The sequence below is a fragment of the Acinonyx jubatus genome, chromosome B3, assembly GCF_027475565.1.
Source record: "Acinonyx jubatus isolate Ajub_Pintada_27869175 chromosome B3, VMU_Ajub_asm_v1.0, whole genome shotgun sequence".
Lineage (NCBI taxonomy): Eukaryota > Metazoa > Chordata > Mammalia > Carnivora > Felidae > Acinonyx > Acinonyx jubatus.
In genome coordinates, this window is record NC_069386.1 from 83,323,462 (window position 1) to 83,350,657 (window position 27,196).

General features: G+C 35.5%; 1 protein-coding gene across 7 annotated transcripts in view; it reads right to left on the minus strand.

Annotated features, from left to right (window-relative positions):
* The window catches only part of RALGAPA1 (Ral GTPase activating protein catalytic subunit alpha 1), a 264,118-nt gene that overhangs the window by 97,234 nt on the left and 139,688 nt on the right, over window positions 1-27,196 (minus strand). For all 7 annotated transcript variants that reach the window (XR_008299366.1, XM_027065594.2, XM_053224366.1 and 4 more), the window contains 5 exons: window positions 24,974-25,082; window positions 23,612-23,722; window positions 17,470-17,538; window positions 3,236-3,370; window positions 2,646-2,829 (listed from right to left, as the gene is read on the minus strand). Coding sequence is in view for 6 of the 7 variants with exons in the window: in XM_027065594.2 (XP_026921395.2) it covers window positions 2,646-2,829; window positions 3,236-3,370; window positions 17,470-17,538; window positions 23,612-23,722; window positions 24,974-25,082 (608 nt within the window). In the remaining variant the exon portion in view is untranslated. The remainder of the gene's footprint in view (window positions 1-2,645; window positions 2,830-3,235; window positions 3,371-17,469; window positions 17,539-23,611; window positions 23,723-24,973; window positions 25,083-27,196) is intronic.

Consider the following 27,196-nt stretch of genomic DNA (forward strand, 5'->3'; position numbering starts at 1 on the left):
GCCACATCTTAGATGTCTTGAACATTTATAACTATTACACCTTTAAAAATGAAACTCGTCCAGGGCACCTGAGTAGCCCAGTCGGTTCAGTGTCCAACTCTTGGTTTCGGCTCAGGTCATGATTTCACAGTCTGGGACACTGAGCCCCACGTTGGGCTCTGTGCTGACAGTGTGGAGCCTGCTTGGGATTCTCTCTCTTCCCTCTTTGTCCCTACACAATTTGCATACTTTTTCTCTCTCAAAACAAATACACTTAAAAAAAAATTTAAAATTAAATAAAAATCAAACTCTCACTTAAAAGCTTACTCTTTGACCACAATCTCTCATCTAGTAATTTTCCCATTCTGTTTTGTAGAGCCCTTGGAGAGGGCTGTTAGGAGATGGACAGAATAGAGTTCAGTAGGATCCAAGGCCTCCACCCTGCTGCAGCTCTGCTTTTATCAGTTTTACAAAGTGGGCTTCCTTGTGAAATTTATTTGCAGAGGTTCCACTGCTTAAAAACTCATTTTAAAAACTACTGTCCTAACATACTGATGCTCTCAGTGATTCTCAACCTCGGCTGCATATTAACCACCCGCAAAGCCTTAAAAAATCCTAGCAATCCCAAATCAATATATCAAAATCTCTATGGATGGGAACAGAGCAGCAGTATTTCAATGGGCAACCAAGGCTGAGAATCACTGTTCTAACTTACTACCAACATTTACTTTCTGATTCAATGAATCACTCCATTTTCTTCCAACTTATTAGCCATTTCCTAGCATCAGTTCAACCCTCACCGAGCCTTGATTCCATGGCTAAACCATATACCAACATTCTGAAAACCACAGTTCCCAGGTATTCTGCCACATCCACCTTACTGAATGCTGACTGATGCAACTAAAACTTTGTAGTTTCCATTTTCTGTTGGACTCTCAATAACATCTGCTAACCCCCTTAATCTACTTCCATCTTCTTTTTCTTTCTGGGTCAGAATAAGGACTAATATTAGCATCTATACTTTCTAGCTCACTCTTCAGGAGCTTCACCCTACTAATGATCCCCTTCCCATCTTCCTTCTCAGTTTATAGAAGTTCAAGTCTCTTCATCCTTAGAAATCCTTTACCTCTGCTGAGAATTATTTTTTAGCTTACTTACTGTCTTATCATTTATCTTTCTTTTTTATACAGTCCAGCTTCTTTAAAGAGTACTTTTGACAAATGGCTCTATTTCTTTAACTCCTCTTTGCTCTTCAACCCACAGCCATCCACTTCTCCCTCCTACTTCTCTGCTGAAACTAAAGCAGACATATTTTTCAGTCTTTCTGCATCTGGCCTATCATTTAATACCATTACCCAATCTTTTAAATATCTTTCTCCTGTTTTTGTTTCTGAGAAATTATTCTCTCCCAGTTTTCCTTCCTTTCCAACTATTTTTCTTCTCAGAATACACACATACGTGCGCGTGTGTGTGTGCAGACAAATATAGATTCCTAACAAAGACCTTTCTGCTACGATTGAGATCTGCATATACAACAAACTGCCCACTAGCGGTCTTCATATGACTATCCGACCTTCATCCCAAACTACACCATTTGCAATATTGCACCTCCTCATTCTCCTTCCCAAACCTCTAGCCTTTCTCATATTCTTGGTCTACTTTGGGAGAGATCTAACCAATTTAGGCCTTTAGCAATTCTTGGTAGGCCTATTGCAACAGCTTCATGATTGGTTTCTCTGATCCTGGTTTAACTTTCTTAAAATCAATCTTTACCAGAGATCAGCAAACTTCTTCTGTAAGGGGCAGATAGTAAATATTTTCAGCTTTCTGGACCACATGATCTCGTTTGCAACTATTCAACACTACTGTTGTTGCACAAAAGCCGACACAATGATACATAAATGAAAGCATGGATGTGTCCCAATAAAACTTTATTTATAGAAACAGGTGGCAGGCATGGGCCATAATCTGCCAACTCCATAAAACACTGCTTTCAAACTGCTCTCAGTACTAATTTTCTCACGTATATAACCTTCTTAAAACCCTTCAATAATTTGCTGGGTTCCTCTAAACTACCTCTGTGTCTTAAATGTACTTTTATTTTTATACTCGTATTTAAAGGTTATTTATTTACATCTTTCTCTTATATCTGAAAGTAAACTCTCTGAATGTAGAAACAATGTGGCTTAAAAAAAAAACGTTACTGAGTTCACTACCTACCAAGAACTGTACAAAGGGTTTTACACATATTATCTTATTCAGGACTCAAAACAACCACGAGGTAATAAATATTATCAGCCCTATTTTATAAATAAGGAAACAGACATAGCCACTCAGCTAGTAAATGAGAGTCAAAATTCAATACCACATCTTTTAATCTCTTATTCCATTATAGAAATCCTATGATGTATAAAGTAAAGTATCAAAAAAACCTTACCAGAATAACTTCACTAGAAGTATAAAGGGAGTGTCATCACATATAATCTTAGTAACTGTGTTTCTGAAGTTATTTTTTAAACTAAAAATGAACTTTGCTAGAATATACATGGTGAGATACAGAACTACAAAGTAAGATATACTCATCTCCATTATTTTTACTTATGGCCTCAAATCATACTTTGAGAGAATCCAAGAAATAATACTGTCCTAAAGTGAATTCCTTTTACCTTCTGTCACTGGCTGAAGTTTAGAAGATCGTTCCGAATCTGGAGAGTGAAGAGGTTCAGGCTCTTTCAGACTTTCCAAATGCATAAAAGGGTCATAATCTACAGATGCCAAGTCAGAGAGGCTCATTGGAAAATACCTTGGATTGCTAAAACACTGAGCTCCATAAACACACCCATGTAATACCTGGAAGTACGAGGGAAAACAGTTTTCCTTTTCAGTGAAGATAAATAAATAAAGATAAATGGAGAAAAATGACAACTGGTAATACAAGAGCTTGAAAAATTTTTTAAATATTTTAAAACTCAGTTCTTCAATCAAGGTAAAATTTAATGCCTTTTAAAAACAAGAATGAGTAAATTTAACTAATGATTCTCACATTCCATAAGATTTTGACTCCTTTCAAAAATCTGCAGTAAAGCAGAAGCATCTTGTAGGAAGAAGTTTTAATTACTCTTAGGTACTATAAGATAAATCTATGTTCTTAGAAAATATATAGCTCTAAAAACAAAAATGTAATACCAAGAAATGTTATTTCTTTAGGTTTTAAAAACTGTGGTTACCAAATAAACAATAAAGCAAATAAGGTTACCTTATAAATGCAATTGAGGACAGATTTTTCTATTTTATCATTTTCTGCTCCTGTAGCATGGACTGGTTGGAGCAGTGTCTTTAGAGGTAAGGCCATGATCCAGTCCAGGAGGCACAGAAGTAAGGATACAACCAACTGTAACAACAACAAAAGAGATGATTATGACTGTAAACTCACAAAATAAGAAATTTAATACATTTAACAGAAATTCACCAACTTATTTTTTGTCTTCCAAAATGTATTTCAGGAATAAAATCAACCCTAATTCTACTATGAATATTTACTTAGATCTGATTTTAAGATATTGCATATGAACATTATGGTGGGTTTCTTCCTCATATTTTAAAGCCAGCACAATGGAACTTTAAGCGTAATAAACAGGACGGCAAAAATTATTTAAAATTCCTATAAAACGCTGAGCCTAAAACAGAACAGACATCAATTAGCTTGACTTATTTAAAACTGTTCAAGGAATAGATCACAAATGAAAGGTTGAGTTCACATATATCAAAAATATTTCTACATTCCTTTTAAAGAACAAAAAGAACCAATAAAACATCAAAAAACTGACATCCTCAATATAACCAAAAAACAGAACATCCAGACTTCAAATTATCTGTGAGTAGAAACTATCAGCAAATCCCAGCAAGCTTTTCCTCATTATCCCATTACAAACTTTCATGAAGAGCAAGGGCAGTTTAGGAAAAATTGTAAAAGAGAAGCAAGAACTAGGTATAAAGCTAAAAACCAAGCCAGAAAGAAAAAGTTACCCTAAGTATGAGAATATTGAATAAGTGTACTGGTAGATACGGAGTAGAAAAAAGGACTTAAAAGTACACACAGGAAAGGTAATGCTTTGGAGAAGAAGAATGTTAAGAAGGAATAGGGAGACATCCTGTGGCAAACATGTAGTAAAAAGAAAAAGCAGAATTTAGGATCCTGCAAGACAAACAAATTTTAAAAATTGATGGGCTTATAATTTCTCTCCTCCTTAAAAAGCATCATCCAATAAACTGATGGATCTACAATTCCTCCCCTTAAAAAGACAATAAAGACACTAAACTTTGTTGAATCACCAGATGAGGGAGCTCTTGAAGTAGGAATCTTATAAACCACCCCAAGCCACCAGTCCTGTTCACAGAAATGCAGAAGCAGCCTTCATCTATATAAAACTATTATAAAAAGAAAACAAAAAATGAGAATCTAAACAGTTCAACTGATGAAACTCCTACTCAAAAAACCCAATTATGAAGGAGAAGAAAACTATAACACAACATTCTAATCTAAATTACATATTATCAAACAGCATTTAAAAAAATATATATTTATTATCAAGTTAGCTAACATACAGTATATACAGTATGCTCTTGGCTTCGGGAATAGATTCCCGATTCATTATTTACATACAACACCCATGTTCATTCCAACAAGTAAAAGCATTTAGATATGGAGGACAAAGAAAACCCCATCTTAAATCAGAAATTAAAAACTAAGAATAGAATTCTTAGAATTTATAAATTAAAAACTAAGAACTAAGAAAGGAAGAATTGTTTCATGTCAAGAAAAGAAGTAAAATGACAAAATCATATTAGAAATGAAGCCTAGATTACAGGATGCCTAAAGAAGAATAAATTTGAAAAAAACAAAAACAAAATTTAATATGGGGCTTTGAAGAATAGTGGGAAAACAATTAAAAGAATAAAAATGAGATTTAAAATAAGATAAAAAGTGTCAGAGAAAAAATGTTTGAGATAGAGAAAAAGAATATCCAATTTACATATTTGGAGTCTCTGTATATATACATGTTAAAAAGGTTCACCAGAAGCCAGGACAAACTGACCTGCAATAATCAACTCTAACACATATCCTGGTAAAACTTTAAAAGTAAGACTTCAAACATAAAGAAAAAAGATATCCTTAGGGCCTCCTGGAAAAAAAGATGCAATAATTTAGAAGGGCAAGAGAATAAAACAGGCTTCAGACTTCTCAAAAACAATACACAAAGCAAGGCAACATTTAAAAAAAACAAAAAACTTCAAGGAAAGTAAATGTGAACCTAAGGATTCTATATCTAGCAAAGATGTTTCTCAAGTATCAGGGTTACAAAAAAAGTTTTAAATATACCAGCCCTCAGGGAATTCTGTATTTATGGGCCTGTCCTGAAGAATAAAGATGACCTTCATCTAACCAAATAGTTGACTGAGGAACTTCAGCAAAAAGAATGGTATTTGATACACGTAGTTACAAAAGCTAAGACTAAAAAAATAAAGGTAGAGATGAGCGTGGAAGAATCATTTATTATTGACTTATCCTATGTGTTATATGTAGAAATAAAGTAACTAAAAATGGAGGCAAAGAGAGAAGAAAAGTAAAATAAGCTCATTTATTAACGTATATGCGATGAGATAAAGGATACCATTAAATAATCACAAACCACACAAAAAAAGTGTTTTAAAAAATAAAAGGTTAAGAAAGCAAGGAAATAAAAGTATTTTTAAAAGGCATACATAGAAATGTAACCACAAGAACAAAGTATAAAATTCCCTGAATACCAAAAGGAACTTAAAAAATAGAACAAAGGAAATATATCTTGTAGACAAAGAAACACAGACGCAAATTAGAATTCAAACCAAAAAGCACTCATGTTAAAAGCTACAACTCAAACGAAATGAAGACTTATGGGTATCTATGTATCAAATAACACAGTGACTATCTTTATAAAGCAAAAACTACAATAGATGCAAAGAAATATAAAAACATTTAGCAAACTTTAACACACCACTCAGTATAAGACAGATCAAGTGGACAAAATACAGGCATACTTATTTTATTGTGCCTCACTTTACTGTACTTCACAGGTACTGTGTACTTTACAAATTGAAGGTTTGTGGCAACCCTGTCTTAAGCAAGTGTTTAAGCACCATTTTCTGACAGCATTTGTTCACTTTGTGTCTCTGTGTCACATACTGGTAATTCTCGCAATATTTCTAACTTTTCCATTTTTATTGTTATTATATTTATTATGGTGATCTGTGACCTCTGATGTTATTACTGTAATTGTTTTGGGGTGCTACAAACTGTGTCCGTGTAAGTTAGCAAACTTAATCAGTAAACATTGTGTGTGTTCTGACTGCTCCATTAATCAGCTATTCCCCATCCTTTCTCCTCAGGCCGCCCTATTCCCTGAAACACAACAATACTCAAATTAGGCCAATTAATAATCTACAATGGCCTCTAGTGTTCAAGTGAAAGAGTCACGTGACTCTCACTTTAATCAAAAGCTAGAAATTAAATTTAGTGAGGAAGGCATGTCTAAAGTCAAGACAAGCTGAAAGCTAGGCTTCTTGTGCCAAACAGCCTAGATGTGAATACAAAGGAAAAGTTTTTGAAGGAAATTAAAAGTGCTACTCTAGTGAACACATAAATGATAAGAAAGCAAAACAGCTGTGTTTGCCAATACAGAGAAAGTTTTATGGTTTGGATGGAGGATCAAACCAGCTGCAAAATTCCTTACATCAAAGCCTAACCCAGAGCAAGGCTCTAACTCTCTTAAATTCTATGAAAGCTGAAGGAGGTAAGGAAGCTACAGAAAAGAAGTCTAAAGCTAGCAGACATTGGTTCATGAAGTTTAAGGAAAGAAATCATCTACATAACATAACAGTGCAAGATGAGGCAGGAAATAGTGATACAGAGGCTGCAGCAAGTTATCCAGAAGATGCAGCCAAGAAAACTAATGAAAGTAGCTACACTAAACAACAGATTTTCAATGTAGACAAAAACAGCCTTCTATTTGAAGAAGATGCACCTAGGACTTTCATGGCTAGAGGGAAGTCAATGTCTGGCTTCAAAGCTTCAAAGGACAGGCTGCCTCTTTTGGTGGGGGCTAATGCAGCTAGTGTCTTTAAGGTGAAGCCAGTGTTCATTTACCATTCCAAAAATCCTCGGGCCCTTAAGAATTATGCTAACTCTATTCTGCCTGTACTCTATACATGGAACAGCAAAGCCCGGATAACATCACATCTGTTTACAACATGGTTTACTGAATATTTTAAGTCCAAGAGCTCTGATGGAGATGCACAATGAGGTTAATGTTGTTTTCATGCCTGCTAACACAACATCCATTCTGCAGCCCCTGGATCAAGGAGGAATTTTGGCTTTCGGGTCTTATTATATAAGAAAGACATTTCATAAGGTTATAGCTGCCATGGATAGTGATTCATCTGAAGGATCTGGGTAAACCAAGTTGAAAACCTTCTGGAAAGGATTCGCCATTCTGGATGCCATTAAGAACATTCATGATTAGGGGTGCCTGGTGGCTCAGTCCATTAAGCATCTGACTTTGGCTCAGGTCATGATCTCACAGTTTGTGAGTTCAGGTCCTGTGTCGGGCTCTGTGATGACAGCACAGAGCCTGGAGCCTGCTTCAGATTCTGTGTCTCCCTCTCTCTCTGCCCCTGCCCCACTTGCCCTCTGTCTCTTTCTTTTCTCTCAAAAATAAATGAACATTAAAAAAAATTAAAAAAAAAAAAGAACATTCACGATTCATGGGAAGTGGTCAAAATATCAACATTAACAGGAGTATGGAAGAAGTGACTTCAAATTTCATGGATGACTTTGAGATGTTGAAGATTTCTGTGGAGGAGATAACTGCAGTATTGGTAGAAATAGCAAGAGAACTAGAATTAGAAGTGAGGTCTGTAGATGCTGACTGGACTACTACAATGTCATGATCAATATTTAATGAATAAGGAGTTGCTTCTCATGAATAAGGAAAGAAAGTGGTTTGTTGAGATGAAATCTTTTCCTGGTGAAGATGTTGTGAAGATGTGAAATTACAACAAAAGATTTAGAATATTACATAAACATACATAGTTGATAAAATGGCAACATCGTTTCAAAGGACTGATTCCAATTTTGAAAGAAATTCTACTGTGGGTAAAGTGCTATCAAACAGGATCGTATGCTAGAGAAATTGTGGGGGGAAAAAAGTCAATCAATGTGGCAAACTTCCTTACTGTTTTATGTTAAGAAATTGCCACAGCTGCCCCAACCTGGAGCAATCACTGTGATCAGCCACCAGTGCTAAGGCAAGACCCTCCACCAGTAAAAAAGATTACAATTTATTGAAAGCTCAGATGATGGTTAGCATTTTTTAGCAATAAAGTATTTTTAAAAATGTTAAAAAAATTTTTTTTAATGTTTATTTATTTTTGAGACAATGTGAGAGACAGAGCGCAAGCAGCAGAGGGACAGAGGGACTCACAGAATCTGAAGCAGGCTCCAGGCTCTGAGCTGTCAGCCCAGAGTCAGATGCGGAGCTGGAACTCATGAATTGTAAGATCATGACCTGAGCCAAAGTCGGACGCTTAACCGACTGAGACACTCAGGCGCTCCAGCAATAAAGTATTTTTAAATTAAGGTATATACATGGTTTTTTTGAACATATTGCTATTGCACACTTAATAGACTACAATGCAGGTTTTTTGTTTTTTTTTTTTTAAAGGTAGGGCTTTTTTGTTTTTTGTTTTTAAATAATTTGAGAGAGAGAAAGCACACAAGTCAGGGAGAGCGGCAGAGGGGGGAGAGAGAATCTTAAGCAGGCTCCATGCTCAGTGTGGAGCCCAACACAGGGCTCGATCCCATGACCCTGGCTGGCATCATGACCTGAGCCAAAATTCAGAGTCAGATGCTCGGTCAGCTGAGCCACCCAGGAACCCCAGACTATGGTGTAGTTTAAGCATAACTTTTATATGCACGGAGAAACCAAAAAATTCATTTTACTTGCTTTACTGAGATATTCACTTTATTGTGGTAGTTTGAAACCAAACCCAAATGTTTCTAAGGTATGCCTGTATAATCCATTTGAATAAAAGTTATTTGTGATCCTCTTCTCTTTTGCATTGTTTGTGGGAATGCAAGCTGGTGCAGCCACTCTGGAAAACAGTATGGAGGTTCCTCAAAAAATTAAAAATAGAACGACCCTATGAACCAGCAATTGCACTACTAGGTATTTATCCAAGGGATACAGGTATGCTATTTCGAAGGGACACATGCACCCCCATGATTATAGCAGCACTATCAACAATAGCCAAAGTATGGAAAGAGCCCAAATGTCCAAAGATGGATGAATGAAGAAGATGTGGTATATATATATACAATGGGGTATTACTTGGCAATCAAGAAGAATGAAATCTTGCCATTTGCAACTACGTGGATGGAACTGGAGGGTATTATGCTAAGCGAAATTAGTCAGAGAAAGACAAATATATGACTTCACTCATATGAGGACTTTAAGACATAAAACAGATGAACATAAGGGAAGGGAAACAAAAATAACATAAAAACAGGGAGGGCACAAAACATAAGAGACTCTTAGAGAACAAACAGAGGGTTAGTGGAGGGGTTGTGGGAGGGGGGATAGGCTAAATGGGTAAGGGGCATTAAGGAATCTACTCCTGAAATCATTGTTGCACTATATGCTAACTAATTTGGATGTAAATTTAAAAAAACTTTTTAAAAATGTGGGAATGGATCCTTCCACAATAAACATCTCAAGCGCACTGGATATGTCATATTTTTAAGCTCGTATGGGCAGTAGTATTTTCAAAGGGCAGTAAGAGCATCTGCCCAATGGGGAGGAATATTTTATCACTGTCATTGTTTATCTTGATGCTGACAATAAAAAGCAAGCTGACTTTAAAAAAAAAAAAGTTACCTGAGATCCTCAAAACTACTTAATAGTATCAAAGAGAGCTTGTCACCAAGAGTCTAAAAACGGCTAGTACGGAATTTGAAGAAATAGATCCCAGTAATTTTAGACACTGATTATTCACTTTAAAAGGCAAAGCTGAACTTTTAAATCTGATTATCCATTTGGAAAAACAACAAAAATTAACTCCCTATCTCAAAACATACAGAATAAACTTCAAATGGATGAGGGATAAACATTGTAAGTAATGAAACCATACAAGTGCTAGAAGAAAACATGGGTGAATTCCTCTTTCTCCAGGGTACAGTGAAAATTCAGACACAATAAAAGATAAATCGACCACATAAAAACCAATTTTTTCTGTGATCCCCCCCCACACAAGAAACAATAACAAAAACCCACCGTAAACAAAATCAAAAGGCAAATGAGGGAAAAAAGAGAAAATATTTGTGACATATACCAGTTAAGAGCTAATATCCCTAGTACATAAAAATTTGAGTGGAAAACACCAAAACCTGACAGAAAATTATGAAAATATGAATAAACAAGTCACAAAAATAAAAAATAAGGCCATTAGTAAATATGAGAGGATATTCAACTTCATTTAAGTGGAAACTACACTGAGATGCCATTGCTCCCCCATCGAACTGGCAAAATGTTCAAAATAAGGCACAATGTGTGGATGAGACTCTAGGCAAACAGACACTAACAGTTGGCTTGTGGGAATGCCAATATTTAACATAATTACCAATCTGTTTACCTTCTGACCCAGCAATTCCACTTCTAGGAATATACCCTGAAGACACATTCCAATAATGTAAAAATATACAGGGACAGAGTGAGTCACTGCAGCACTGTTTGCAATTGCAAAATTCTGAAAATAACCTATACATCCACGTATAGGAGAGTGAGTTGAATAAACTATGGTACACTCACATAATGGAGCACAAACACTACATAGCCACAGAAAAGACCATGGAAGATATTCATGAATTGATGTATTGTGAATTTCCAGGATATCCTGCAAGTAAAAAATCTAAAGTACCAAGGAATACCTAGAATATGGTCTCTTTTAACAAACAAGGAGAAAACATAAATGTATCTGCTCATTTGTGTAAAAATAAACAAAGAATAGGCACACCATAAATAAAAAATAAATAAATAAAAACAACAGGGATGGGGAAAAAAACACTAAAATGGAATAGAAACTGAAAAAATGACCCAAAATGTATTTCAAATGAATTATATAACCATACGGAGGTGAGGCTAAGAAGAGAAGAAGGAATCCAAATAACTTTTAAACACAGCTTTTGAACTATATACTCTCTTGGTAACTACATACAGGCATAAATATATTCTGAAACTGTTTTTATTTTTCTATAACTGCACAAGAAGTACTTTGCTGTGGATAAATGTGGACAATGGGAACTAGGTTCTCACTGTTGGGGCTGGTAGTTACAAACATGTAAAGGGGGAGGACAGATTGAACCTTGTGGTGTTGGGTTAGAATCACAGGTGTCAAGGTAAACTCATGGTGTTTTAATACACACAAAGAAACATATATATGCATATATTACATTTTTACATAAAATACATATTATATATTTGTGTGTGTGTGTGTGTGTGTACATATCATCTATTTTCTAGCTCTATCTGGTCAGTGGGCCTAGGGGAAAAAAGACAACCCAATGACAATGTAGACACCTAGCTCCTAAATCTATTTCAAAATACTATTTCTATTCAATGGAACCAGAGTTCCTTGGAGAAATGGCTAATTCCAGTACCAGGGAGGGGAAATATAGGCGGGTCTAAAAAATTCTGTGGTGACAGAAATTAAGGATATACTCAAAGGATAATGAGGAGGATATGTCAAAAGGACAAAGAAGCCACTTTGAAGGCCACTCCCACTGGTTAAGTCGGGGATCTTTTGAGCTTCAAAATAAAAAATGATAGTAAAAAAACTAAGGATTACAGTCCATTGCATAAAATAAGAATCATGATCTCACACTAGCAAGATGGATAGGGAATAAGAGAAATATCTTCCTTATCACAGAAAACTAATGAAGATAAAAGTAATGACAGAATTAGGAAATCACCATTTGGAGCTATCATAACATTTAATTCTGGTAAGCGTTTCAATTGCTGGCAAAACTACTTAGTAATGTTTTAATGAGTGATAGGATATTTATACAGTCTCCAAGTGTCTTCCCACAAGATACTTTTTAATTGGGAAAGGTAAATAGTAAACTGGCTCAAGCTCTTAGCTGCCCCTCAAACCTTTGTGACTGTCCAAGCTGTGTCCCAAAAGGGTAGTAAATGCCAATATACCTATTCAGGATGCTGAAGGACTGCTAATTGCCTATCCCTTCAGCTCCCTGATGCAGGCTAATTGGAAGCCTGACTTTCAAGAAGCAACTGGGCAAGTTGGGACATTAGTTATACAGTCTAGCCTCTATGAGAGAAATTGAGAGCTGGGTAGTTTTGCTTACTCATTCTATGCTGAGCCAGAGGAAAGAGTCTCTGGGAATGCTGGTGCAAAGAGAACCACCTCTGTTTTGTATGTTTCTAGAGAATTCATGAGTGCCAAGTTCTGTCAGCTCCCAGAAATAGGTGATTCGGGAGCTTCTCACTTAGTGTTGACAAGCTCCTTTCAGGGAGAAGCTGGAGACCTGGTTTTCTTGTTGAAGTCAGCCAGAGGGAGAGAATACAGGGGGAGTGCTCACTGGTTCTTAGGGGCTTCCAGGAGGACTGCAGTCAGCACCTAGATGAAGACTGGTTAGAAGCTGGACTCTCAGGCAGCAGCTGGGAAAGTATGTAGTTAAATCTTTTCTAGGGAAACAAAGGAGCACTTGTTAACAGGAGCATGAGCACCTGCTATGGCTATTCCCCTAGGGTTCAGCACAGAGGGAACAGGCAAAAAGGACCCTCCACTATTCTATCCCTAGAAAAGATCTGACTGCATTCTTTACCAGCTGCTGCCTGAGGGTCCACACAGAAACTAGCTGAATGATCCTACACATCAGGCAGTGACAAGCCCTGTTGATTTTCAGAGGCAGGTGACCTGGGAGCCCATCTATGGGGAGGCAGACTTAAAAGCTGGTGGGCTAGATGCGTGTAGTCTAAACACTTCTCTCCTCAGAGAGAAGCTGGGAGTTCTCTTTTGATTATATGGAACTATACCAAGGGTGGAGTTTATTACAAGAGTACATTCTCAGCATCCGTTATGTATTTTGATGTGGGTATTTTTTCAGTTGCCTGATGTGCAGGATCATTCAACTAGTTTCTAGATTTCTCCAGAGAAATGCTCCATATGTAGCAGTATCTTTGGTGCATCCACAGGAGGAAGAAAATTCAGGAGCCTTCTGTGTCTCTATTTTGGTGACCCCCCTCCCCTCTCTGTTTGCTCTTTGTTATTCTTCAAGGTGTTATACTTTGCTAACTTTTCTGACTCTGTAACTTCTCTTTAAGGGATCTCATACATTCCCATAGTTTAATACTACTCATGTGTTGATGATGCCAATAATTTTGTGTTCAGCTTCAAATTTACCACTTTAGGCAAACAGTTGCTTTGCTGCATTTTACTGGGCATTATTCCTTACACACAATACAATAAAAACAGAAATTCATCTTCAAAAAATCTGCTCTTTTTTTCTTGATTACTGTGGACTTTGTAGATTCCACTCTGAGAATTTTTACTCTTTCTTTTCTTTTTTTTTTTTCTTCAACGTTTATTTATTTTTGGGACAGAGAGAGACAGAGCATGAACGGGGGAGGGGCAGAGAGAGAGGGAGACACAGAATCGGAAGCAGGCTCCAGGCTCTGAGCCATCAGCCCAGAGCCTGATGCGGGGCTCGAACTCACGGACCGCGAGATCGTGACCTGGCTGAAGTCGGACGCTTATCCGACTGCGCCACCCAGGTGCCCCTACTCTTTATTTTCTTAGCCTTATCAAGACATCAATTCTTACATTGATGATTATGATAATTACCATATTATTTTTTTTAAGTCAACATTCACACTTTTAAGTGATCTTTCACAAATCTAGTATTTCATAGTACATTAAAGAGCCTTCCAAAATGTCACTTAGAAAATTTTTTTTTCTGGGAGTGCCTGGGTGGCTCAGTCAGTTGGGTGTCTGACTATGGCTCAGGTCATGATCTTGTAGTCTGTGAATTCAAGCCCCCTGTTGGGCTCTGTGCTGATAACTCAGAGCCTGGAACCTGTTTCGGATTCTGTGTCTCTCTCTCTGCCCCTCCCATACTCAGGCTCTGTCCATCTCTCTCTCAGAAATAAACATTAAAAAAAATTAAAAAAATAAATAAAACAAGTTTTTGATGTTTATTTATTTTTGAGAGAGAGAGAGAGAGAGAGAGAGAGAGAGGGAGAAAGGGAGGGAGAGAGAGAGGAGCACTCGTGTGCACAGAGCACGAGCAGGGCAGAGAGGGAGACACAGAATCCAAAGCAGGGTCCAGGCTCCAAGCTGTTAGCACAGAGTCTGACGTGGGGCTCGAATTCATGAACTGCAAGATCATGACCTGAGTTGAAGTCGGACATTTAACTGACCGAGCTACCCAGATGCCCCCAAAAAACTCACTTAAAAAAATTTATTTATTTATTTTGAGAGAGGGGGGGAGTGTGAGTGAGGGAGGGGCAGAGAGCAAGGGAGAGAGAGAATCCCAAGCAGGCTCCATGCTCCTCATGGAGCCTGATGTGAGGGCTCAATCACAACTGTGAGATCATGACCTGAGCCAAAATCAAGAGTTGGACGCTTAACTGACTAAGCCACCCAGGCATCCCCAAAAGGTCATTTTCAAAAAAAGGACTTTCACAAACGTCCAAAGTTCTTAGTGTGGCATCCAAGGCTCTCCATATCCTGACCCTTTTCTATCTCTGATGCCTAATTTCCCTTCTCTGAAGCATACACTTCACATCCTATAGTATCTAATTGCCTATTGTTCTCCCATAACATACCATACATTTTATACCTACATGATTTTATACATGCTACTCCCTACAACTGGAATAACACTTTGACTCCAATCCTTGTCTCCATTTATGTAGAAAACCCTATCATCTTTTAGAAGTTTTCCCCTGGGGTGCCTGGGTGGCTCAGTCAGTTAAGCAATTGACTTCGGCTCAGGTCATGATCTCATGGTTCATGGGTTTGAGCCCTGCATCGGGCTTTGTGATGACAGCTCAGAACCTGGAGCCTGCTTCAGATTCAGTGTCTCCTTCTCTCTCTGCCCCTCCCCTGCTCATGCTCTGTCTCTCTCAGTCTCTCAAAACTAAGTAAATGTTAGAAAAATTTTCTTAAAAATTAAAAAAAGAAGTTCTCCCTTAATAAGCCCTCTGCTTGGATAGTTAATCACTTCCTCCTCTATCCTACCCTGTGTCATACACATTTTTCTGCTTTTTATAGTAAGCATTTCTTATATTGGATTGCTGCTCTAATTGGATTGCCGCTCACTTGCCGCTCTAATCTTTAAAATCCATGAGAGCAGAGGCTATCTTATTTATATCTACTTAATTAGTTCCAAGCAGAATATCATACACATACTTTGTGATCAATAAATATTTAATGAATTAAGTGAGCAAGAAACAAAAACTGAATAGTGGAGATTTTTCATATTAATAGCTAGGCTTTGGAAGACAAAGATGATCTAGAAGGAAATGGCTAATTAGTTATCCAGATACTTTTCACAAATTAGATTTGAAATTCTAAACCACAGTCCAAGATACTAAAATGAAGAACTCTTGGCTAAAATAGAGAATATGTATCTTTTAAAGATGAGGAAAAATGTATTTATCAAGGTCTAGATAATCTGATCAAATGGATTTTAAACTGAATATGAAGAGGAATAAAAATTTCTGAGGTAAACTCATACAATTAGAGATACAGAAGACAAGAGGAATAACATGAAGAGACCAAAAGTTAAAAAGTTATGCAAGGCACACAAGAAAATAACTGAGAATAGGTCTGAAACATAATTATACCTTCAGATTTCCGTAAATTAATGGGCAGAGCCTAAGAAAAAAACATACTTGAAATTTCAATACCATATGATTAAAGGATGATGACACTGAGATCTGGAAAATAGAATTGCAAGACTGGGATGTGAAAATGGAAAGGAAAAGAATAATTTTCAGAGGAAATAAGTAGAATCTAGAATAGCCTTGATTAATAGAACTTTGTGCAATGATGGAAATGGTGTGTATTTGGCTACGTGGCTATTGAGCACCTGAAATGTGGCTAGCACAAATAAGGAACAAATTTTTAACATAAATGTTTTAAATTTTATTATTTATTTAATTTTATTTTTTGAGAGAGAGTGTTCGCATGCATGCGTGCAAGTGTGAAAGGGTCAGAAGGAAAAGGAGAGAATCTCAAACAGGCTCCATGCCCAGCAAAGAACCCTCTGAGGGGTTCAATGTCACAACTGTGAGATCATGACCTGAGCTGAAATCAAGAGTCAGATGCTTAACCAACTGAGCCACCCAGCTACCCCGTTAACATAAACTCTTAATTTTATTTAAATTTAAAGTCACATGTGGTTAGTAGCTACTATACTGGGCAGCACAGATCTAAAGTCTCTATGATATATTATGTACTATGCCTAATATATAATAAAAAACTAACAGACATATGAACAAACAGGAAAATGGAATCCATAGTCAAGAGGAAAATATTTCAATAGACAGACTCAGCAATAACCCAGATAATGAATTTAGCAGATAAGGACTTTAAAATAATTATGATAAACATGATCCCAGGGTCATGGAATTGAGCCCCAGGCCAGGCTCCACAGTGAGTTGTGGAGCCTGCTTAAGATTCTCTCTCCTTCTCCCTCTTCCCTCTCCCCTCTTCACATTATAAAACGGTAAAAAAAATGTTAAAAATCTGGAAGACAAGATAAATATAATTGATGAAGAAATGCAGATTTCAGGAAAGATATAGAAACTATGAAAAGAAACCAAACAAAAACTTTAGCTTGATAAATACAATACCTGAAATAATTATAATAGTCTCACAATGAATTTACTGAGTAAATTCAATCTTGTAGAACTTTCTGTGGCCAGAGGGTATGCCTTTTTCTGTGTGTCATATCTCTATTATACGTATTCTCCTTAATGGAAATTTTGTTATTTTCTACCAATAACAGCTATATAAAGATATATGGCTGCCTTCAGATTTGAAGAATTCCTCGGAATTACTAATTTTCAGGCATAAAAAAGGCTGTAACTTGGCAGGATAAAATGAAATAGTTATAAATGAACAGAATGTTCTCCAACATTCCTCAAAACCCTGATATTCGAAGACTTTATCAAATAATCATGATTAACTCGAAATCTGAACTAAAATATAATTTACACTTAAATAATGTAAAGATATATTTCACATTATAGTGATTTTTAAACACAAAATGAATTAATGTTTACCATGTAAATATATGTATCTTTGCAATTTTAAAATATAAAGACTTTACTAGATAAATACATATTAAGTATCAAACAAAACTTAAATTACCCTCTTATCCATTTCATAAGATGAAGCTTCTGTACTTGGCAAAAGATGGGTAATAGTGGCTATTAGGATCTGTCAGCAAAGAAAAAAAGAGTTCAAAAATATGTTAAATGATGCATCTTAAAACTTAAGTGTTAATGCTAACAAAGCGATATAAAATCTGTTGATAAAAGTTTACCTTAAATACATTTTTAAATCCTAAATACATTAACAATGTTATTTCAAAGTAATTTTTAAATAGGTAAGCTTTTCAAGTATACTTAACTATCAATCATTTAAAATCCCCATGTATATAGAACCAGAATTATATAAACTGTCAACTATAAATGGATTTCTTACAAATTCAATTCATGAATCAATATAAACACACATATATGTTAACAGAAAATGAGAGGATATAGATAAGCAAAAATATTTATAAAAAACATCTGCAATCATATCACTCAAGAAATCTATTCTGCTTATGAAATTAGTTATAGAAGGAACGTACTTCAACATGATGAAGACCTTATACAACAAGCTCATAGCTAAAGTCATACTCAATGGTGAAAAGTTAAAAGTTTTCCTCTAAGGTCAGGAATAAGACAAGGATGCCCACAACTGTGCTTTTTATTCGGCATAATACCTGAAGTCCTACCATAGCAATTAGGGAAGAAAAAGAATTAAAAGGTACCCAAATCTCAAAAGAAGAAGTAAAATTATTTGTTTGCAAATGACATCATCTTATATTCAGGAAACCCTACACATTCCACCAAAAAAGTGTCAGAACTAATAAATGAATTCAGTAAAGTTTCAGGATACAAAATTAATATATAAAAATCAGTTGCATTTCTATATACTAACAATGAACTATCAGAAAAAGAAATTAAGAAAGATATCCAATTTACAGTAGTATCAAAATACAATACGTAGGACTAAATATAACCATGGAGGTAAAAGATCTGTACAGTGAAAACTATAAAACACAGATCAACAAAGCTGAAGAAGATACAAATAAATGGAAAGATATCCCATGTTATAGATTGGAAGAACTGGATCAACTGTTCATACTATTCAAAGTGATCTAAGATTCAATGTAATCTCTATTAAATTCCAATGGCATTTTTCTTAGAAAAAGAAAAAAACTGGAGCGCCTGGGTGGCTCAGTCGGTTGAGTGTCTGACTTCGGCTCAGGTCATGATCTTGCAGTCTGTGAGTTTGAGCCCTGTGTCGGGCTCTGTGCTGACAGCTCAGAGCCTGGAGCCTGTTTCGGATTCTGTGTCTCCCTCTCTCTCTCTGACCCTCCCCCGTTCATGCTCTCTGTCTCAAAAATAAATAAACATTAAAAAAAATTAAAAAAAAAAAGAAAAAGAAAAAACTATTCTAAATTTTATATGGAACCATAGAAAACCCCAAAGAACCTAAGTGTTCTTGAGGAACAACAAAACTAGAGGCATCATACTTCCTGATTTTGAGCTATATTATAAAGCTATAGTAATCAGAACAGTACTGACAGTAAGGTACTGACATAAAAACAGGCACATAGATCAGTGGATCAGAATAGAGAGCCTAGGACATAGGCACTAGCCACACACGTACAGTCAACTAATCTTTGACAAGGGCCCCAAGAGTATACAAAGGTGAAAGGACAGTATCTTCAATAAATGGTGCTAAGAAAACTGGATATCCACATACAAAAAGATGAAACTGGACCCCTATATTACACCACTCACAAAAATTAACTTGAAATGGATCAAAGACTTAAATTTAAACTCCTAGAAGAAACCATAAAGCTCCTAGAAGAAAACATTGGGAAAATATTCTTGACATTGGTTTTGGCAGTGATTTCTTGGATAAGACAAAAGCACAGACACCAAAAGCTGAAATAAGCAAGTAGGACCACATCAAACTAAAGAGTTTCTGCACAGCAAAGTAAACAATAAATTGAAAGGGCAACTGATGAAACGGGGGAAAATATTTGAAAACCATGTTTCTGGATAAGGGACTAATATATAAAATATATGAAGAGCTCATACAACTCAATAACAAAAAAGGAAATAATCCAATTTAAAAATGGGCAAAGGACCTGAATAAACTTTTTCCAAAGAAGACATTCAAATGGTTAATAGGTATATAAAAAGGTGCTCAATATCACTAATCACAAGGAAAATGCAAATCAAAACCACAATGAGATATCATCTTACATCTGTTGTAATAGCTATTTTCAAAAAGAGAGGAAATAACAGATGTTGGCAAGGATGTGGAGATAAGAAAACCGATATACATTGTTGGCAGGAATCTGAACTGGTACAGTCTTTATAGAAAACAGTATGGAAGTTCCTCAGAATATTAAAAATAGAACTACCATATGATCCAGTAATCCTTCTCCTGACTGTATATCTAAAGAAATGAAATGGGTATATCAAAGAGATCCCTCAACACTCATGTTCACTGCAGTATTATTCACAATAGCAAAGATACAGAAACAATCTAAATAAGTGTCCTACAATGAATAAATGAATACAAAAAAATCTATGTATATATACACACAATGGAATATTAATGTTCAGTCATAAAAAAGGAAATCTTGCCATTTGTGACAACATAGATGAAACTGGAAGGCATTACCATAAGTGACATAAGCCAAAGACAAATACTGTATGGTATCACTTATATGTGGAATCTTTAAAAAAAACAAAAACAAAAAACCCAACCAACTAACCAACCAACCAAGTAAACAAAAACAGCTGATTTCATAAAAATAGAGAATAGAATAGTGGTGGCCAGAGGCTGGGAAGAGAAGAGGGAAATGGGGAAATATAGGCCAAAGGGCATAAATTTTCAGTTTTACTATAAAAAGGGTAAGTTCTGAGGATCTAATTAATGTACAGCATGGTGACTATAGTTAATCATACACTGAATATCTAGGAGTTGCTAAGAGTAGACTTTAAGCATTCTCACCATAAAAAACAAAACAAAAAACAGTTAACTATGTGAGATAATAGATGTGTTAATTATCTTTACCTTAGTAATCATTCCATAATTATCAAATCATCACGCTGTATGCTTTTATTTTTATTTTTTTTTTAATGTTTATTTTTGAGAGAGAGAGTGACAGACCACGAGCAGGGGAGGGGCAGACAGAGAGGGAAACAGAATCTGAAGCAGGCTCCAGGCTCTGAGCTGTCAGCACAGAGCCCGATGCGGGGCTCAAACCCACAAACTGGGAGATCGTGACCTGGGCCGAAGTTGGATACTAAACCAACTGAGCCACCGAGGCGCCCCTCACTGTATACTTTAAATATATACAATTATATTTGTCGATTATTCCTCAATAAAGTTGGAGGGAAAAAAAATAATCTACTCTAAGGGTGCCTGGCTGATCAGTCAGTAGAGCATGTGACTCTTGATCTTGAGGTTGAGTTCACGCCCCATGTTGGGTGTAGACATTACTTAAAGAAAAAGAAATCTACTCTCTTGTCTTTCCAGACATTTCTGTGTACGTGTGTGTGTGTAGATAAATATATGCTTTAAAAAAATTTATAATCTAGCTTTTTAAATTAACATGTACACTAAGCTGTGTAATGAATAAATTTGATAAAAAATATGAAATAATAAAAAATTATTAAAAGAAGACAAAATATTCACATACAGTGTTATTTACCCTGGAAATTTTTTGATCTCATTAAACTTTTTTATGTGCATGTTAAAAATGTATAGGGGTAAGTTTATTGTATGCTATTATATTTTCATAAGTTATTGCTTCAATGTATCAAGTAGAAATGTAAATGTACTTTACACAGTAAAAGGCTTTTATTTGCTAATAGAATGTAGAATATTAGATACATCCGCTTAATATTGGTACTGGAACTGGCTGGGCTTCTATTCGTAACTATGCAAACAGGTAAACATTAGTGAAATGCTCCACTATTTTGGGATTTCACTTCTCCATTCAACTAGAAGTGGAATATAATAACTCTTCATGTTTATCTGTAGCCATTGACCCCTATAATGTTTAATGAAGCAATGTGAAAAAATTCTGCATACTTAAGAAGTACTTAGGTGAGTATTAATAATATATAAACTGATAAAGAAAATAAGGGAAAGGATCTGCAGACTTTCAAATGAAAAAAAGAAAAATCTGCTTAAAGAATGATCTTAATTTTCAGGGGCGCCTGGGTGGCTCAGTCAGTTAAGCCTCCGACTTCGGCTCAGGTCATGATCTCATGGCTCATTCGAGCCCCGTACTGGGCTCTGTGCTGACAGCTCAGAGCCTGGAGCCTGCTTCTGATTGTGTCTCCCTTTCTCTCTGACCCTCCTCTGCTCACACTCTCTTTCTCTCAAAAATAAATAAAAGTTTAAAAAAATTTTTTAAAATGACCTTAATTTTCAAACAGAATAATCAACCTTAAAGGTTAAAATCTTCAAACGTTTTAATACTAACATACATTGCATTCACATTTACACCCAGTAATCATGTCCTGCATAATTATAATAGCTGCAGCCAACATTGATTAAAATTAGTGCTTCATAATTTTAAGGCAAAAAGTTCTAAGCTGTTTGATATGTTTTCTCATTTAGTCTTCAGAGCAACTCTGTGAGCTAGATATTTTTATCACAAATGTAAAGAAAATGTAAAAATATAAAGAAAAATGTAAAGATAAAGAAAACGTGAGTTCAGAGAGCCAAGTAACTTGTTCGTAGTTACAAAGTTAGTAAATGGTTGAATCAGGGGTTAGTTAAACCAGGAATGTCTAATCCTCAAACCTAACTTCCAAACCATAATACTACATATTTTCAACTCAACAGATACCCACTGAACATATTCTACATGAAAGTCACCCTAGGCATAAAAAATAATAAAGAAGAAAAATGCCCTGTCTTAGAGGGCATTTTTGAATTTGTACACAAATATATTTTGTGCTGAAATAGAGGTTGGCAAAATGGTTGAGCCAGAAAAGCCCGGACTTAAAATCTTACACACTTGGGTATGAACTATTTCTACCCTGCTAGCTTGTGACTTCATATAGTTACTAAATCCTCAGTTCTCTCATGTTAAATAAAGGTGGTGGGAGGCAAATAACAGTCTACCTCAAAAGACTTAAGAATTAAATGAGGTAATTTATGAAAAAGTGGCTGGTATAGCGACTGGTACATAATAGGTGCTTAATAAATATTAATTGTTATATTTCCTAAAAATTTTATTAGAATATGAAGATAGATAAACTCTGGTTGGAGAGAAGAGATAAAGATTCTTATTTTTTGAGGAGATGGTATTAAACCAATCACTGAAAGATGAAGGGAGGATAAAAGAAGTAGAACATTTCAGGTAGGAAGAGTCAAGGTATGTTCAGGAGATAGTAAGTCGACTCAGGTATGTGGGCAACAGGATACCTCAAAGGAATCTCTACATAATTTTAAAAAGATGGGTTGAGGCCTCATCTGAAGGCTTCAAATTCCCAGATAAAGAACATGGGTCTTATTTTATAGGCAAAGGAAAACCACTCAGAGATATTACTGAGTTTTGTTTTTTTCAGGTAGGTGTCAGAGTCATGTGAATGTGAAATGACGACTTGGCGGGGAAGACCTCAGAAGCCAGGGGATTAGTCAGAAGGCTACAATAGCATCTCAAGAAAGAAATAATGAAACAGGTCAGGTATTGTATAAAGTATAGGAGGTCAGGTGTTGCAGGAAGCGTTGGAGACACAAAATTAAAATTAAAAAATAATTTTTCAAAAACAAATTTCATCTATGATTAGCTGAAGAGGAAAGAAAAGGGATGAATCAAAATAATGTCCTGATTCTGGTAACTGGAGGGATGCTATGTTTTCTCACCTAAGAGAGGGAATGAAGCAGAATATACATTAATAAAGATGATGGCAATTATCAATTTGCATGTAGCAATAAAAACCAAGAACAGAGTCTCCTAACATAAAATACAAAAGGACTGTCATGAACTTTGATATCTAAAACCAAAACCAAAACCAAAACCAAAACCAAAACCAAAACCAAAACCAAAAACCAAAAACCAAAAAAACCAGCCTGGGTTGCCATTAGTTAGCCATGCAAAATTTAAAGAAATTATTAAATAATTTTATATTTCAAGGTATCCAAATCTAAAGGTTTTTTTAACAGGGTCATAATAAATAAATGAGAAATAACTTACTTGAATAATTTTCAAGGGAGAATCAGGTTGGTAAATCTGAAGTCTAGGTACATAATGAACCAGCATGTGAAGCATGTTACAAGCTACATGGGCTACTGTTTTATTGGTAAACTGTAATAACAACAACAACAAATTATTCATTAATGCATTAGTTGCTGAAAAACTTTAAATTTCATACCTGTTTCTTTTTTTACTCTAAATTTGTGTATTAAAATACTATTAAGAGGATAAATACATAGTTGCAAAATAAGAATTCACAATATATTCCAAAAACACAATTTTCATTTTTGATTTTGAATGTTTGTCTCCATTAAAGTTTTATTCCATTTTCCCTCACCTAAATTTCTGCAACAGCCTGTAATTCTTTCAGTCTTTTCTCCATTCCAATCTGTTCCCCATTCCAATCAACTCTACACAATATTTTCAAATTAATCTTCTAAAGAACTGCTCTGATGCTCACATTCTTTATGCTTAAAGTTCTCAGATGACTCCCGAATGGCATAAAGTCAAACTTGTTAAGCTCAGCTTTTTATGACCACATGTCCCCCACTCTTCAAGCCCTAACCAAATGTCTCCTATTTCCAAAGTCTTCTCTAATACCCAAGTCAAAGTTGATGTTTCCTCTGACCTCAATCAGCATTTTACATGCACTATTCATTTGGTTCTCTCAGCTTTTTGTTTTATTACTCTTATTTTAATCTCTCCAGTCATCATATTATTAACTTTTGAATCTAGTTTTTATAATTTTTTTTCCTTCTGATATCCCTCAATCTGACCAGCAAAGCACCTCAAACATAGCACATACTATGACACAAATATTTGTCATATAAGTAATATTTGTACTTTTTATGTTTACATTCTATATAGAAAGTGCATTAGAAGTTTTAAGACAAAAATAATATCATGCATACTTTCCCAAGCAAAAAATTTACTCATTCACACTCTCCAAATAATTAGGCTATTATTTTTTAACAAATCTTACTCTTGTTAGTTACAAAGAGACCATTTAACTTGAATAATAAACCCAAATCATGCAACAGCTCAAGAATTCAGGAAGTAATAAGGACTGAAGAGTAACTTACAAAAATAATGATTAGGAAAATATAAATGACCTTACAAATTAAATGACATAAAAAGCTGAGATAAAATTGGTGATCACCACAATACCCTTGCATTCAAGAGTAGGACCACTCAAGGAAAAAGTCAAGATCAAGGAAATAATGTGTTAATAAATGAATAATAATAAAATGTAACATTTAATAAATGTCTTATCCTATAAAGACATAAGATATAATAAACACTTGGAGAAAAAGTCATGCATTCTATATCAATATATTCCACTAAATAGGTTCTTTTTTTTACCTTTAAGGAAACACAAATTACATTCAGAGCTTCCTTAATTTGAGGATGATGAGACTCATGGACTAGTTCTTCACAAATCCAAATACCTAAACTGCACAGTGCTACACATCTGCAAAAAAGGCAACCAACAATGATATAAATAAAAGTGCATGAGACTTGAAATGAAATGAAACCACCACCCCAACCAAAATACCAAAACAAACCATCCTAGAAAGAACATGCACTGTTTAAATGAATCAATTTTTACTCTGTATATTAGCTCTTCTTAGCAAGAGAAAGTAGGAGGACAGCACAGGGCTCCAAACTAAAAGCCTAATTTTCAAATATAATTTGCTAACAATCTCATAGGAGGGGATAACACACACGATCTTTCTAACAAACCTATGTTAATAAATTGATATTGCCATAAAGCGTCCCAAACAAATATGTAACCTGCTTTCAAAAAAGGAAAGTGTGATTTTGTTGACAGCACCAAATGAACTTCAGCGAAAACATGAAGCTGTTGGGTCAAAGATTATTTTCATAACCCTTAAATCTAACATAGCCAGCTATAAATTCTTTAAAACAAATTGGCAATACAAATAAAATTCATATGTTTTATAAAGAGATTCCAAAAGAAACAGAATTTGCATAATTTTTTCTATCCCCTAATGTCTTGTGAAACTTCATTTTCCTACTTCAACTGAGTTTCAGCTTGAAGGGACTTATCAGATGATCAGAATCAGTAAAAGAATCAGTAAAAATTCCATTAGTGTTTCAAGTATAAGCTTCTGATGAAGCACATATTGGTTCCCTCAACTCCTTAAAAATGTCAACTCATTCTAGTATTCTGCTATACTTGGCGTGTCCTGATACGGACATTCTTTTCTCTTTTTTTAAAGTTTATTCATTTATTTTGAGAGAGCAAACAAGAGCACGCACACACAAGTGGGGTAGGGGCAGAGAGAGAGGGGGAGAGAGAATCCCAAGCAAGATCTGTGCAGAACATGGAGCCTGACACAGGGCTCGATCTCACAACCCTGAGATCATGACCTTAGCCGACATCAAGAGTCGGATGCTTAACTGAGTGAGCCACCCAGGTGTCCCCCTCCCCATGATGATATTCTTAACATTTTTTCAGTAGAATGCTAAATTTCAGAACAATTCAATGCAGAAATTGTTTTCTTCCTGAACACAGATGATCAGAAGTTAAGTGTCTTCTTTCAGTTTATCACAGTGTTAATGCTAATAAATTATTTACTATCAAAAGTACCAAAGGATGCCTGGATGGCTCAGTCAGTTGAGTGTCAGATCTCAGTTCAGGTCATGATCAGGTTTGTGGGTTCGAGTCTCACACTGGGCTCTCTGCTCTTAGCGCAGGGTCTGCTTCAGATCCTGTCTCTCTCTACCTCTTCCCCACCTGCACACTATCTCAAAAAAATAAATAAACATTAAAAAAAAAACTACCATAAAGTCTTCTAAGCGAAGTCTACTGCTTTATTTCTTCCCTACTGTTGCCCACCTATAAATATTCTAGATCTAAATAACCAAGTTTCAGGTTTAGCAGTGGGAAGCACTGTAATCCTAGAGTAATAATAAACTCCATGAATGCAGCTAATTAACACAGACCAGAAGTAAAATGCTTAACAGACATTTTTATAATTGAGGGGTAAGATCAAATTTGTGTGTGCATGTGTGGGTGTGTGTATGTTTGTGTGTTTCCTACATTCTTCAAGATATTCAAATAATTTAGACTAGTCCCAGTATGGCTCAAGTCTGTGCTCCTGGTCAGATTTGGGGGTCTTCTAAGACCTCACATTCCTGAAAGGAAAGCAAGTTTAGAAAATACTTATATTCAACGTTTGGGATTTCCCTATATTCTCAAGACAAGCTAATGTGTTAATGATTCCCAAGTCTACTTCTGGGCAGCTATGTTTTAGGCTTCAATGTTCTTTCACTTGAGAGGCAACACAGTTTAAAAAAGAAAAAAAAAAAAAAAGAAAAAGGCAGAAGATCTAGGATCTGAAGCTCGAAGTTCAAATCTGGTTCTGTCACTTATTACTTATATATCTGATACGGCTCTGAAGACAAAATGCCAGAGTTGCAATCATGCGTCTGCCATTTCTGGATGATAGGGCAGATTATTTAAATTCTCTGGGCTCCCATCTATAAAAAAATCAGATAAAAACTGCACATATGTCCTAGAAATGTTGCAAAGATTAAATGAGGTAATAAGGTGTTCAG